The following is a 16,162-nucleotide window of genomic DNA, read 5'->3' as shown; positions in this document are numbered from 1 at the left end:
GCCGAAAACTCAATTAACCAAAACAGATCAAAATGGATCTTTGTTTACATAATACTCTGAACTCATAATTTAGAATACCTGATTCACTTTATTCATATACCTGATTCATGAATTAGGTCTTGTAGCTGAGTTATTGTGGGCATGTGGAATCATCCACATCTACCTGATCAGTTCAACCTTCAGTCCTTGTTTATGATTTCACATCACACATTACTGTAAGCACAGATTTTACTGTCGCGTGGTTTGTTTACCTCTCTCCTAAAATGTCTCGTCTCCTTTTTTATTGCACTTTATCCTGGGAATACTGGTTGCTGTATTTTGTGTCACTTCTAAATGTTTCAGTATGAAATAGTACATGTTGCTCCTGTTATTTCCATTTCCATCTATATTAAAAATGAAATCATCTTCAGAAAAGGTAAAGGGGTAATCATGGATTTCAAGTGTCTAAAAATGTAAATTCTTGTTGCCGTTTTTTGTTTTGGATTTTGAAAATCAAAAAAAAATCAAAAAAAAATCAATAAGAGAATCGAAAAAGACCAAGTACTTTGAGTTTTCTGTTGAATCTTTCATCACAAGAACCACACTGATTTACAGTAAAGGTAACCAGAGTCTGTGGTTACCTTAACTTACTTTGACCCTATGTTAACACATGAAGATGAATACAGTCAATGAAATCTAATCTGATAAATAATCTTCTCTTATCTGATGTAATAAATAAATCATTTCAGATTATATCTTAACCCTTTTCTGAAACATACAGCTCCATTTAAAAGAAGAAATGATGGATGTATTACCGTGTCCCAGATCTGCAGTTTGATCTGTTTGCCATCTATAGTGATCATCCTCGCTCCGAACTCCACACCTGCTCACACACACACAAAAACACACAGAATCCAAATGAGATTTACTGAATCATAAAGAGCTCCGATTCAACTTCTTCATTATTATTGTGTTAGCAACTTCAGTCCATGCTGGATGCTCAAATGACTGTGAACTCATTGAACACACCAGTAAAGCAAATATTTACATTTAAGTGTCTATAAAAACAATCCCACAAGTCAGTGATAATTGCTTATTCACCAATTTAACCCTGACTGCTGCAAATAAATATTATAAAACATTCTGGTTTCACATTTTGCTCTCTGGTTTTATTTGTTTTAATGTGTTTGCCTCCGTAGAGAACTGGTGGCCGGTCTCCTAAAATGGTTTCCAACAGCAACCTGGAAACTGTTACTTTTAAAACCTTAAATACCTATGTGTACATTATATTGTTGTATGTTTGCTATCCGGTCTCTCCATCTCAACCGACACTTTGAGTCAGATGACCACGGGAAGTTTTTCTTTTCCTGACACTGTCTCTGAGTTTGTGCTAAAGGCTGCATTGTTTTGTGTGTGTGAATGTTGTTAATGAAACCTTTATTAAAAGGTGTCCAGACATTCATCACAGTTCAACAACAAGCCTGCATGAATGAAGTTCATTCAAAGAGTACGCAGCAGATGGAAAAGGTGTGAAGGGAACCTTTAAATAACTCAAAGACATCTGTAGAATTTCTGTACAAAACATTTGTTACTGTAAGCCTGTATATGTTTTAAAAACATGTGCACAGAAGACAGAAGTGGGATTGATGCTCGATGCTGTCACATGAGAAAGAGCACACCCTCTAGTGTGTGTGTTTAAGCAGGTGTGGTCTGTGGTTGCTGTACAGAGCCCACAATTTAAGGCTCATTTATCAATAACACATACAGATGTGTTGAAGAGGAAGAGACGACGCCATGGAGAATCAAACAGGTTTGTTAAAAAAAAAATACCACAATTAAAATGAAGAATAAAAGTCAAGAAAGATTTATATCGATGAAAATCTTTCAACAGATGTTTTAATGTTCCTGATCAGATGTCGCCTTAAAGGCTTTATATGTGATTTTTCACACTTAAATGTAATAGAAATCAAGTATATCCTCTGAAAATAACTCTGTGAGTCATGACTGTCTACAATGGGTGTAACACCCGAGTCCCACTGTCTGTGATGTTTTCAGAGTCCTATCTTCAGTTTGTTTACATCGCCCAGACGGCCGGCTGACTCCTCCCCTCGTGTATAAAAGTTGTTTAATTGAGGGACTAGAGAAAAGAAGAATAACATACTGTACTCACTGCTTAACTGTGTTTCTAGATCACGCTCATTTCAGGTAAATTTACATGCAGTGTGAAGATACCAGCATAATAAAGATCACTAGCATTAGCATGCTAACACAACAATGCAACAGGAGTTGTTTTGGTTTCATGCTGGTGCTGAATGGAGACTCTGCTGGATCAAAAAAAAAAAAAAAAAAAATCACATAAAGCCTTTAAATAGAACTACTGTAAATCCGGACAAGGCTTCACGTGATCATGAAGCCTTCTGAGTTTACAAGACAGGCGGATTAAAAAATATGCACACTGGAGTCTGCGTCAACACACTGGAGAACAACACAGAGACCAAGACAGCAACTTCACTGACTTTGTGCATTATTTTGAGCCATTTTGCTCAGATACAGACACAACAGTCTCTCCCTTGATAACTCTGTCCACGTTGTGTACCTGTGCTCGTGCTCGTTCATGAACTGAACCGTGCAGAAGCAGGCCAGGGCCAAGGAAGTGTAACGGAGTAAGTGCACAGATCGGAGGACTGACACTGGTCAAACGGACTTTGGGATGGTACGTTTTGCCTAGTGTGAGTGCGCGCTTATACACTGGATTTTATGGTAGTTATTTTGACAAATTGAAACTATTTTTTATTCTTTCTCTCTTTAGAAATGTTAAAAACGGGGCACTGGTGGCGCAGTGGTTAGTGTGCGCGCCCCATGTATGGAGGCAGTCGTCTCAAGCGGGTGGCCAATCTCTCCATTAAAAGCACAAAAAGCACAAAAATGTTACAAACAAATTGCACATCCAATGCAGCATGCCCGATCAAAGACAGTATGGTTTGGAGGCAGCGGAGTAATAATGGTACAAAACATCTGACTGTGTAGACCTTACGTGTCCTTACCAATAGTGAGGTCATGGACTGGCTGAAACCTCTTGTCTGTGAACTGTAGTAATAGACATGACTTCCCCACACCTGAAAAACAAAAAAACACACACAACATTAAAGACTGTTGGAACAATAAATACAGAGTAAAACAGAGATGTTCTGATAAGATGATTTAATCTCTGGATCCTTAAATTAGCATGTCGAAGGCCTCCTTTTGCAAAACCATGGACCCAGAATGACCCACCAAAAAAGGTTGGCTTGTTGCATTACACTCCACGCCATCACAGTAAGATTGTATGTTTGAAGGGGTGAGTGTGCGATGTAGTGCTTTGAGTCATTAGAAGTCTTTAAATGTAGAATGGACTCCATGTTTAGAATCATTTTAGACTCTGGTTTTATTTTTAAAAAGTGTCACCTGGGCTGAGTTATTATCCAAGCTCTGACCTTCTACCCATGGCAGAGAGAAAAAAACATGCTCTATGTAGGTAACAACACTCTGCAGGAAGAAACAAATGATTAACAATAATTCATGCAATGGTAATATTGTAATGATGTAGTTCATCAACCCCAGCAGGGAGCTTACACACTCTTTCTCCCAGCCTGGCTTCAGTCGGCCCAATTAACCTGAGCCAACTGTTAGCACGCTAACTGACCAGCTGGCTTCTTTGTATGTGTGACGCTTGTGACACTGGTGAATCTGCTCAATAAAAGGGATTCAAGTAAAAAAATTACAATTAATAATAATTTGACTGAAATGTCTCGACGTATATAACAAGTTAGAGAGTTATTCAAAACAAACTTTACAGTAACACTTCAAATGAAGGTCACATTATTCACCATTAACTTGTTGCTTATTCGCATGCTAACTAGTCGGCTACTGGCTGCTTGTCAGTCATTATTAAGAGCTTATTAGTACTAGGGCTGGACGATATATCGAGTTTTTAAGATATATCGATATATTTGCAAACAAGATATTGGGTAAGACAATATGGTTAATATGGATATAGTTTGAGTTTCATTAAAATAACGTTACAGAGGTGCCAGGTCACCTTTTCCTCATCTCACTGATGATGATGACTGACTGTCTGTCCCTCTTAACCCTGCTCCTCCTCTCTCTCTCTTTTATTGTATTTAAGGAACATTTTTATTTTAGAATGTTACTTTTTAAATTCACAAACAGGTAGTTTATTTTCCATGTGTTTCACTGTTAATAAAATACATATCGATATATATTGAGTATCGCCATTCAGCTAAACAATATCAAGATGTGAGTTTTGGTCCATATCATCTAGCCCTAATAGTACCTCATTCTAAATGACCGTAGTCTGTAGCTAATAGACCATTAACTCAGAGTTTGCCTTTGCTTTACGGCAGCAGTAACTCTTTGGGGACACATGACTCCGGAGGTGAGAGCAAATCTCAAAAACCAAACAAATGAAGAAGAATAACCTGCAGTGCAATAGAAGTTGTGTTAAACTTGCATCATAGAAACGGCTTTTATATCCAACTTAATTTCACTCAGCTGACTGTTTTAACATCCACTAACAATGGTCTCAATTCGATCATGTTTCAGTCAGTACAGTGTGTGTGTGTGTGTGTGACTGAGGCTGGTGACTCGCAGTCTCCCACGTTCACGTTCAGTCAGTGATTCGTTCACTGAACGTACTGAACGGGAGCTCCGACACGAATCACTCACTGACTGACTGAGAGGAAGAGAGAGACTCGGAGCTCCCGTTCAGTACGTTCAGTGAACGAATCACTGACTGAGAGGAAGAGAGAGACTCATAAAGTAACCTAAACCCATTATTTTTTAAATCATTTTTTTGCCCTGCTTATATAATTTAAAATATAACTGTTCTGGCATAGGATATATTTGTTGCCATGCATATTTCCTGCTGACACGTAGCCTATAGTAAGTCAAATTAATTGTCATTCACGATAATGTTTGCAAACTGAAAGCTGCTTTAACAGGCATATACATTTTCGCGACACCCAGCCTAATTGTTATTAAAATGTTGAGTGCCGTGCTTCCTCGACTTCGAGAGAATTGAGAGCCAGGGTTCTTGTTCATTGTACTAGTACGTCGTTCAGTGTACGAATCATTGACTGACTGATGCTCAGTGAATGATTCGTTCACTGAACGGGAGCTCCGAGTCACTCTCTTCCTCTCAGTCAGTCAGTCAGTGAGTGATTTGTGTACTGAACGTACTAAACAGAACGGTCGGGGAAAATAAATGTGATTGTTTTAGCAGCTTTCAGTTTACAAACTGTAGCTTTATCCAACTAAATTCTCAGCTCATTGGCTTGTTATTCACCACCGGCTGTTCTCAGTACAATCATGAGCAGAACTAAACGTTCGGCCGTATTTCAGCTTATTAAATTCTGATTCACAGGCAGAGCTGTGGAGAAGTACTGAACGATTCGGTGAACGAATCACTTTACTGAACTGATTCTACTGATTCAGTACACTGAAAAGAACTGCTTTTCACATCACTAGAACTAATTAACAGTGACTTGAGAAATGCTCCCATTAAAGGCAGGATTGTTAATTTCCTCCAGAAACACTTTTTATGATTCTGGTTGAAACTGTCTTTAGGTCCTGACAGAAATTAATAACTCATGTTCTCTGAAAAAGGAACAAAGAAAATCCATCATCTGTATCAGTTTGTAAGTCTGTAAAAACTTTGACCAATGTCTGCCATGAGGTACCAATCTGATGAACCAATCACACACCTCCCTGTCTCCCTGATAGTTCTCTACACCTTTCATGCACGAGCCCACACTCAGAGAGCATGTAAGTGAGGGGGCGTGGCTTTAGAGGGAGCACAGAGGGGAGGGGTGCAGACAGAGCACTGAGGGAATGCTACTTTCAAAATCATGCTAGTTTTTGAAAATGATCAACCCTGCTTTTTAGTTTGGTGGAAGGAGAAACACCGCTGAAAATATTACGAGGAGGACTACTAGAAAGTGTGTGTCTAACTTTTTTTAAATAAAAAATATAAAATATCAAAAAATATAACCAGCAAGTACCATTAAGTAATGCAAGTACTCGAATATTTAGATGACTGTAAATTATTTTATATATAATACTATTAATAAGCCAAACCAAACTTGAATCTAAGTGCTTACATCTTTTAATTATTCAGCTTTTAAGAAAGGCCAGGTATGGACATCATGTGGAAGAAACTGTATATTCAGCAAACTTAAGTTCACACGTGTGCTGTAGTGAGTCCTCCTGGTGTCAATGAAATGGAGGAGAGTAGGTAGGGTGAGAGGAGAAGAGAAGGATGCTCATAAAATGGCCACCAAGAGACAGCGATAGATATCCAAGGAGGTGACAGAGGGGGTTGTGGTCTTTCTCTTTCATGGTTTCCAAGGGTTACCATTGCCAGGCAGCGACGTTACTGGGCAGGGATAATGTGATGATGGTGATTAAGAGACGGATTGTTCACAAGGAGGACGGCTACGGGGAGGTGTTTTACGACCGAGTCATCATCACCCCCATCACACACCAGCTTACTATGAACTTGTTTTACTGCCAAAGCTTAAAAAGAGGTAAATAAACAAATATAAACTGCCATTCAGAGGGTTTTTTTGGAACTAGCAAAATAAGTCACAATAAACAGACCCTTCGAGCAAGCGCAACTTTTTTTTCTTCAAGTAAAGAGCTAAAACCTGGAGGCTGTTTGAATGTAGCAGGAGCAAACTGCCCACATTTAAAACCAGCTGTGCCTTCAAATGTGAGAGTGGCTACAACACATCGTCATTAGTGCAGAAGTTGCAATATGTCAGAGTGAGCCGTGTTTCCTACAGCATCTGGTTGGAGTTATTAGAGCCTCATCATACCAGGAGCTCCTGTCATGAAGAGCTTCTTTGGAGGAAAAGAAAAAACAAACAAACCTAGTAGCCAGGTGACAGGTGGACGGTAAGAAAACAAAACGCCAAGAGGATTTTCAGATGGATTAATTTACCTGCTGTGGTTTAGCAGTCTGGTTCAATGGATATGGTTTAACAAGGTAAGCAATGACAAACATCAGCTTCCTTCACTCTACTGGTAGTGTTAAGGCCACAACATCTAAAAGTCTCTTAAAAAACTAATGTCAATAATGAGGCAGTGCCCTCTGAAATTAAAACACAAAGTATGTCTACATTAATTGTCCCTCAGTATCTAATACTGAAGTGCCATGGCCACTGATCACCATGAACTCCTGCCAGCTGGAGCCACCAAATGTCAGCCATTCCTGTGGTCACCTGAAGGTGACATGGCACTTCCAGTGCTAAAAACAAATACAATCAAATTGGGGTTTCTGTCATCTATTTCACTGGTGGCCATGTAATCTCAATTTGCCTGATTTCGGCTCAGGAGGCCTCTCTGTTCTGGATCCATTGCTTAAAGGTAGAGTCAGTAGCAAAGGTCGTAGCAGCTTAAAAACACAACATCCAAACAGGGCTCCTGAACTCATCACTTCAGAAGCGCACACACACTGCAGGCTTAACCTGTACATTTACTGCAAGCTACCTGACAATATCACATCAAGCAAGCTAACAGTCTGTGTTTGACACCTGCCTGTTAGGGCTAATATGATTTTGGCCAAACTGATAATCACAATTATTTTGATCAATATTGAGAGCATCATTTTTTTAATTAATAATTTATTGTTTTAAAAAGCTATATATCCTGCAGGGCAAAAAAACCTAACTAAATTTGTGAGGATACACTGGCTGCTGCATTGTTGTCAGAGAAGTCAGCACTTCAACATAGCATGTTTCCTAAATGTCTGATCAGATAGTAAGATACCTTTATCATTTAATGCAGTGAATATCTCACACATTGGCCCTTTGAGGCTTCAGTAACTGAATGGTTCATTATATCATCAGGTACTTCTATTAATCAAACTCATTAACCTTAGACATTTCCAAATAAACTAGTTACCTTCCTTGCTTCTCTTTGTTGACAGAGATTTATATGTTTCAGAGAAAGGGGTCAAACTTGTTTAAAAAGTGGTAAGTTAGCAGACAGTGCAGACCTACAGGCCAAAAGAACAAAGTCTGTTTTCAGAGGTTTAAAAATAAAGAAAGACCATAATTTTGGGTCAGAGTCAGCCTGCCTTTCTTGAAACCACATCTGCAGAGAGGCTGGCAGGATGCTATGTGTTGGAGGGAAGACACGTCCTAAAACAGATTTGATCCTTTTTTTTTTTTTTATTGAGCAGGGCAGGTCAAAGTATGATCATCATTATCTACAATAACTCCCATCCACAGTCTGAGCATACCTCTATAAAGTAACGCACTGAATGAGGGTCTGAATAAATATTAATATGAGGATTTTCTGTCTTTTACTTAAAGAGCGCACAGCAGAGAGCTGATGAGGAGGACCAAGATGTATGAAATAACACGGACAAAGTTCATAAGCAGGACTCTGACTGAAGGTGTTGCCTTTACATGATCCACCAGGATCCAAACAGGACTGCTTTAAATCCTCACCTGACCAAAAACCAATACGACATTTAGAACCAGTGTCTCTAATTCAATACAGCAGCACCACAAGCTTGTTCTGTTTGAAGGGAATATGTCAATGTTTTGATATGAAATTAATATTCTGGATTATGACATAAAGACTTAAGATAATATAACCTATATATACTAAAGGTATATATAGGTTATACAATAAGTGGTATAGGAAAAGGAAGTGGGAAATAAAATGTTTGCAACCTAAGGCTAAGGACAAAGAAAAGGCCTGATACATTATTTTCAGACAATTAGGGAACAAAAACTACAACCAATTAAAGAAAAATAAAACTAATTATTTAAAATAGCCTGTTATTCAGTCCAAAACAGTTCCCTCCGCACCAAACCTTTACTGCAGCAGGCGGAGAAACATGTGTGTGGAGTGGCTTGCTGAAGGTAAAGTGAAGCGTCTAGCCTACATTTCCCCCGACGTTATGTTTTGGCTTGGTATTTCTTATAAGAAGCTAAACTATGCAAATTAAACAACTTTGACTTCAAAGCATTTTCTCCATAGCAGATTTGATTATAAGCAATGATGTCATTACCATCCAAGGTCGACTGACCACGAGCTACCCGAGTGTGAAACGATGGTTTATGCTCCTGTAGCAGACACAAGTTCGTCTGATTTAAGAAAAACAAGGTTCATACATGAAGTTGGGGAGAAGAACTACACTACCAACAATCACAGGGTGTCAAAGCAATGTCTCTGATTGGTGGAGGTCACTGTTACCATGGCAATGTTTCCCGCCCCACTGTACTATATGTGAAACGATTCAAACCGAGATTTTAGCTAGCAGACTAGCTACTTTGGTAGCTTACACTAATCTTATTAATAACTTTGTTATGTGCATGTAATTTATATATTCACACAACACAAACTACAAGATATAACACTTGTATTAACAGTATAAACACAACAAAAGTTACATTTAAGAAGTGGAATCATCATTCGCAATGGATTGTGGGAGGGGGTTGTTCCTTGACTCTGTAAAACATCACGTCCACAGTCTTGTACCTTTGCCTTTTGATCTGATTTATAATCATTTATTTGCACCTAATCAAATGTTTTAAAGTCACGAGTTTTGGGGAAACTGGTTGTTCTGGTTCCAGTCTTCAATCTCTTTAAGGATTTTGTAAATGCCAAAGGAGGATTGGAAAGGGGACTTTTCCAGAACCAAAAGTTGGTGGTCACTGTTGAGCTCTATATCCAAGCTCCCGTTCAGGTACTACAGCCGGTCTCTCCTTAAAGGGGCTGCCGCATATACTTACCCCCCCTCAACACACACACACACACACTTTAACTGACTGACCTCTTCCTGTTCTGCCTCATTCTCTGAATGCCTCGGTTATGCCAATGCTTGCAGATCAAAGCCAACTTGATGTGTCACAAAAAAAGAATTGTCTCCTTTTAATCAAACTAAGAAGTACCACAACAACCTGTAACAGCCTGTGAGCTAGCATATCACAGACGCCTGGTGTGTTGAACACTTGGTACTAAGTAAGGGATAGACCTGGAGGGTAGAGGAGGGATCAACCAGACCTTTAAATCCAAAATAACAAGATACTTTTTATCCTTCTGGTGATCTTCTGGTGTATGGATGGATCGTTACTATGTTTTTTTTTGGGCCACATTTTCTAGTTTTATAAATTGGGAGATAAACTGCTGTTTGTTTTGGTGTATCAAGACTTAATATGGCAGTTAGTCACAGTGGTACAAATAGACACACCCAACTGAAACATGTCAAACCACTGTAGGCCAAGAAGACTTCTCTCTGACAATAAAGGACCAATTACAAAATAATGACCACTGCCCAAATAATAAATATGGTCAAATGTAGACTCTGGTGTCATGTTAGTAGAATGATTAGTTTTTCTCAATGCACCATTTTCAAGACTAAATTTTAAATAATAAATGTACATAGGTAACTTACATTCTTTCAGGAGAGAAAAATAACAATATAGAAAAAGTCAATCTTGTCGCCGACAGTCTTGTACCTTTTTATAGAGAGAGAGGCATCTTTATACATTTTAGATTAATTTTATTACCAGCCAAGAACTCCTCTATAATTTAATTTAGAATAACCAAATTAATAACCAATGTTTCAAAAAGGCTAGACTTGCTGCTTCATGATATTATCAAATGTCCTTTTAGCAATGAGTTCCACAGACCCCTTCCCCAAATCATGGTATCATGACATGGAATAATGCAAATATGTAGACTATTATCTAGTTTTCTTCCCTGACATAATCTGTTTGTTCAATATTTGAACAATGTAGACCAGAATAGCTGTTAAGCTTTGTGTTGACAGAAATCACATGATCCAGTATTAGCAAACATCCTCCAACAAAACAGACAGCAGCTTCTGATAATTGAAGATAGACCTGCAGTTTGGTGTAGACTCATTTACAGAGCCGTAGCATTAGCAGCTCCTATGGCTTGATAGCTAACATTTTGTAACCTGATATAGGAGTAGAGGGCCCCCCACGATCAAAAATGTCCTCTCGTACAAAAGATTTGAAACCACACCGGTGTTACCAACATCCTGTGACATTTAAAAAAGTATTTGATAATAATGCTTCATATCTGTAGACTTCTTACTTTAGTCTTTGTTCTTGTTGGTGAACTCTCTTCTTCTCAATTCCTCTTACTCATCACATGATTGGTGAAATCTGAAATGCTGCTGTATGACACAAAGACTTTCAGTTTTTTGATTGAAGGGTAGGTTGATCTAATAAGTGTAGACACCAGCAAGGCGACGATACCAATTGTTTTACTGTTTGGAACTCTTAAGTTTGGCATCTGGGCAGTGGCCATCTTGGTTTTTATGAGCCAGTGGTGACTTTAGTTGTACTACATTGCTATGGTCTTAATCCTGATGGCAGGTTGCTGTAGAAGCCATTTCTTAATTTCTTAAACACTTTTCTTTATGAATGTTATTGTAAACTGAGTTACAGTGTGTTGGATTGAAAAAGACTTAACTAATGTTCAGAGATAACGAGGTGACCATCAACTGTAAAACAATGTTTGCTACAAGCCTAAAGAGGGATACTGAAGTCATTTTGAAATCAGGAAATCAGATTTTCAATTTGCAGAGTCTTGGGCTCGTTATTGCTGTGTGATTCATGTTTTGCTGATATACTTGTCTTTTATTACACTGAAAGCGCTTTAAACTACACGTCACATTCATCCAACTTCTTCTACACATATTGATACACTTGAGGCAGAACCTGCTATCCTGTCTAACACAATCTGCTTTACTAACACACTTACCCATAGATGGTTATGTCTTTGGAGCAATTAGGGGCTCAGTATGTGAAGGGGCCAGGAATGTTATAAAGGAACCGCTCTAAGTCCTGAGTCACAACCACCAATTGTTACAGTTTTCTTTCTTTTTAAATATTTGTTTGGGAAAGTCATGACAAATGTTACTAATTTCTTCTTGCAATGTTTCGTCCTTTTCATTCTACCGATAATTACAAGGCTAAACCTGCTTTATAATCTGCAATACCAACAAGAGAATATATCAATACTTGTTATTTAACTAAGCACTGAATATTAAAAGGTAAAAGCTTTTACACCATTCTGAGTAGAATTTAGATTTTATATGAGAGTTTTACAACAACACTAGCTGGACTAAGTTGAATATATAAGCTGAAGATATCTTGTAGTTACTTAATATTTACAAACATGTTTTTGTCATACTAAAAATGTGGACCATCTCTTATCCAGGCAAATATAAGTATCGGATTGGGACTTGGTATCGGCTGATTCTCAATATAAAAAAATCGGATCGGGGACCTTAAAAGCTGATCGGGACATCCCTAGTTTTAAGCTACAGGAAACCTACCGACTATCCAGCTTTATTAGCTGTACAACAGGTGCACAAAATAACAAGCACACATGTGCAACAAAATGCTATTTAACACAACAACTCTGCAATGTGATCACTGTCTGCTCAAGATTCCTGGGAAAATAAACCTGGCAACACATAACCAAATAAGAAACACAATCTGTTCTTTCCATGTTCAGCACTCTTCAGATATAAACAACAACATGCAACATGAACCGCTTTCATAACACTGTGATGATCTTGCAGCGCCGCAACACATCACCTAAAATAAACTGGACACATGTCTTATTGCATTATATCTTATACGATTACAACGTTTTCTTCCTTTTGGACTTCTGCTCTAACCATGTAAACATAAGAGTGAGTATAATTAAGTAGAATATAGGGATGTAAAGATTAATCGGGATAAATCGATTCAAAGGTGTCAAGGTTCACATTGGTACTCTGAAAAATGAATCTCAATAATATGGTGAGCGTCAGCAGCTGGAGAGCAGAGGAAGCATTTTGGCTTCCCAAAGACAGAATATGAAAGAAGAGAGAAGATAACAGATGAGACAAAAACTGTGTGTAAATATTACAAGAAGACGGGGAATCACACAGATAGCACAACCAACATGATGCAGCTTTTAATCCACACCACAACGAGAAGCTCCAATCACATCCCCTTGTTGAGAGAAAAAAACATTAAAAGGCCAAACCACACTGACAAGCAGGTTAGCAGCTCCTAAAGGAATCTGTTTCAGTCATACTTTGTCTTCAGTCTCATTTTGTAAAATAAATGAACCGTATCGTGAGTTGAGCGAATCATTACATCCATAGTAGAATAATATAAACTGTAAATAAGTTGAAGTGTATCTTACAGAAGCAAGTCTTTACACCACTGATGGACTTTAACCACAGTCTTTTAATTGTCTTCTTGTAGTGAATATTCAGTTCTCACACTACCTTAGACATATGTATGCATGTGGTTTGTTGTTCTTACACAGCTGCTAAATTAACTGAAGAAAAGGAGTTTAACAAATAACCCAGCAGAGGGTTCAGGACATCTCTGTAAACAAATGACAACTCCAGTCACACTGGGTTTCAACATTACACTGGACCACTGACCTGCAATAAAGCGAAGAATACAGAGCAAATCATCAGTTAAAACTGGTGCCACAGGTATTTAGTCGAAAATAACAAGTGGTCTACGCCATTTTAGAGAATATTAGATGATGTGGAGAGACGCTATGGCCTTCTGTGTGAAGGAGAACTGTAATGTTTGGAGCATCCGCAAGACAAATATATAAAAGACAGCGCAGGAATAATCATCTGTTTGTTGTGAAAAGTCCTGATGAGACAATGATTTGCTGTAAAGAAAGCTGATTACTCAATGTTTAGTGGAACAGCTAGCTCTGACAAGCTAAGCTGTTAGCTAGACTAGCTAGCTTCGGCTAACACCCCCACCCTCGGCGCAAAGGGACAAAAGGCCCAACATCTATGTTTCTGACGAAGCAGTGTAAGAAACCCCTAAAGCAGCGTGTGGATGTGTCATTTTATGGTCTTGTCAGGTTGTTTGCAGTTTAATTCATGTGTGATTATAGTGCAGAATTAGAGCTGTCATCCCACCCCTCACGTCTTTTACACCACGTCATTGGACTCTCCAACACTGCGGAAATACAACACTAAGCTAACCGCTAGCAGCTAGCTGACTGCACTCTGACAAGCTGCTGTTTACCCGTATCTCCGATGATGATGTATTTGAAGAGGTACGCGTACGCCATGGCTCCTGGTTTGTTGCAGTCAGCTGTCTCGAAAGTTACGCCTCCGTTTAAACAACCGATAACCGTGTGGAAAAGGCAGCTGGCGGCTTGTTAGCCCGTTTTTCTCTGACGGTGCCGAGGAACAATAAACAGCAAGAAGCCGAGGCGCTACGTCACACGGTCCGCCCTCGCCACGCTACAGAATGATGTGTTCAAAGTCTGCTCGGATATTTGGCAGTTTTGGTCTTATTCAACCCTATTTACGGTCTATGATTCAACCATTGTTTGATATTCATAATTGTCAGAGTAACTTCACTTTTTTTTATTGTATTTTAGCTTAATCCACATTGATATCATAACTGACATCATTTTAACATCATAACTATAATATTAACAACACAATATATTCAATTAAATTAAAAAGAATACTGTTTCAAGTCATGTCGCAGCTTACTTTTCAGAATCTGACAGCTGAATCTTTATTTGCGGCCCACAACTGAAATTGGATGGATAACTTGCATAACTAAAGCACATTAATCTAATTTATTATTATTATTATTATTATTATTATTATATTCTTTTCATGAAGTCAAAAAAAATGTTTGTGCAATGTGCTGCTATTTGGGTGTGAGCCTCACCATTAAAAATGTTAACGTTAATGCATCTACAATTTAACTGTATTGGTTAACCATTATTAACCAAATTATGCTCTGTAATGAAACTCACAGTATTTAATTGATTTAGTTTTTTGTGGTCTTCACGTCAGATTGATGTGTAAGTTTTGTTTTCTAAAGCAGCAAAAACTCTGCGATGTCCCAAACCAAGGTTTTCACAAGATTTGCCTTGTTTTTGTTTGTTTGTTTTTGCATAAGAACACACCTAGTACGGAAAAAGAAGAACAGAGTAGGCCTTCAACACATGTAGAATTAAAAAAGGAAACTATATGGATAAACTACCAATAGAAATACATGTATTTATGTATAAATGGAGAGAGAGAGAGAGAGAGAGAGAGAATGAGAGAGAGAGAGAGAGAGAGAGAGAGAGCAGTGATATTTATGTAGATATTTAAGAATTATACATGTTCTGAGAGCTACATCTGCCTTACCAAATTTGTGTTCCTTTTTGGGGGTTATGTCTTTTACTCTTTTAAAAAGTAGTTCCAAAAATGACCAACAGGTGTCACTCCTTACCAATGAGTTTGTACAGCACTACTTCAAAACATTCCTGTTTTTACCCATTTTACATACACTCACACACACACACACACACACACACACACACACACACACACACACACACACACACACGCACACAGACAAAATGAAACTATAAACACTGACTTGAAGCTCATGTATCAACAACATGACTCCAATCTGTTAAACTCTAAAAAAAGCACCAATTCCAACAAACTCTTCTCTTCTTTTGAAATATCTTTCAAAACCACAGTTGTGCAAATCCCTGAACACAAACTGCATCATGTAGGAACACTTTGTTCACCTAGAAACACTGGCCTTCAAAATGCAACACCCTGATAACCACTTAGTCCCACTCTCATTGAACTTGTGCAAACTCAACTGGAAGAACCCCCTTAGTTGTGTGTCAGAGCCGATGAGGCTGAGGTCCTCTGACATGACCAGGATCAGAGGTGGGATGAAGAGTGATCTTGTTGTCAGTACAGTTGAATACTTTGTAATGCAGCAACACATAAATATTTCTTGTTACCTATTTGAATGTGTCCACTTTCTCTACTTACAGAGTGACAGGATTAATTACTGAGTTTTGCTGCATACTAATAGGTAAAATTTGTGCTGGATATGTAGTTCAACTTCTGTAAATACTATTTCAGGACAGAAAACCTTACATGTTACCCAAGTGTCCATTTGAATATGTGATATGGTCTCATGAAGCCAAAACAAACATGAACACGTTTGATGGTTGTGTTTATAATTAATCACATCAGTGTTCATTTGATGCTTAAGGCATACGCGTATAATAACTGTGTGTTGTTTTCAGTGGAAGTAATCATTTATGACAAGAGGGAACGTGGTTGTAA

At 38.3% G+C, this 16,162-nt stretch overlaps 1 protein-coding gene across 1 annotated transcript in view; it reads right to left on the bottom strand.

Annotated features, from left to right (window-relative positions):
• The window catches only part of rab2a (RAB2A, member RAS oncogene family), a 32,645-nt gene extending 18,347 nt beyond the window's left edge, over positions 1 to 14,298 (bottom strand). The window contains exons 1-3 of the mRNA XM_020629101.3: positions 14,085 to 14,298; positions 3,024 to 3,095; positions 795 to 862 (exon numbers count right to left, since the gene is read on the bottom strand). Of these exons, the coding sequence (XP_020484757.1) occupies positions 795 to 862; positions 3,024 to 3,095; positions 14,085 to 14,130 (186 nt within the window). The 5' untranslated portion in view covers positions 14,131 to 14,298. The remainder of the gene's footprint in view (positions 1 to 794; positions 863 to 3,023; positions 3,096 to 14,084) is intronic.
• Positions 14,299 to 16,162: the final 1,864 nt, after the last annotated feature.

Source organism: Labrus bergylta, chromosome 4 (assembly GCF_963930695.1).
Source record: "Labrus bergylta chromosome 4, fLabBer1.1, whole genome shotgun sequence".
Taxonomy (NCBI): Eukaryota; Metazoa; Chordata; class Actinopteri; order Labriformes; family Labridae; genus Labrus; species Labrus bergylta.
This window is presented reverse-complemented; position numbering and strand designations above follow the sequence as displayed.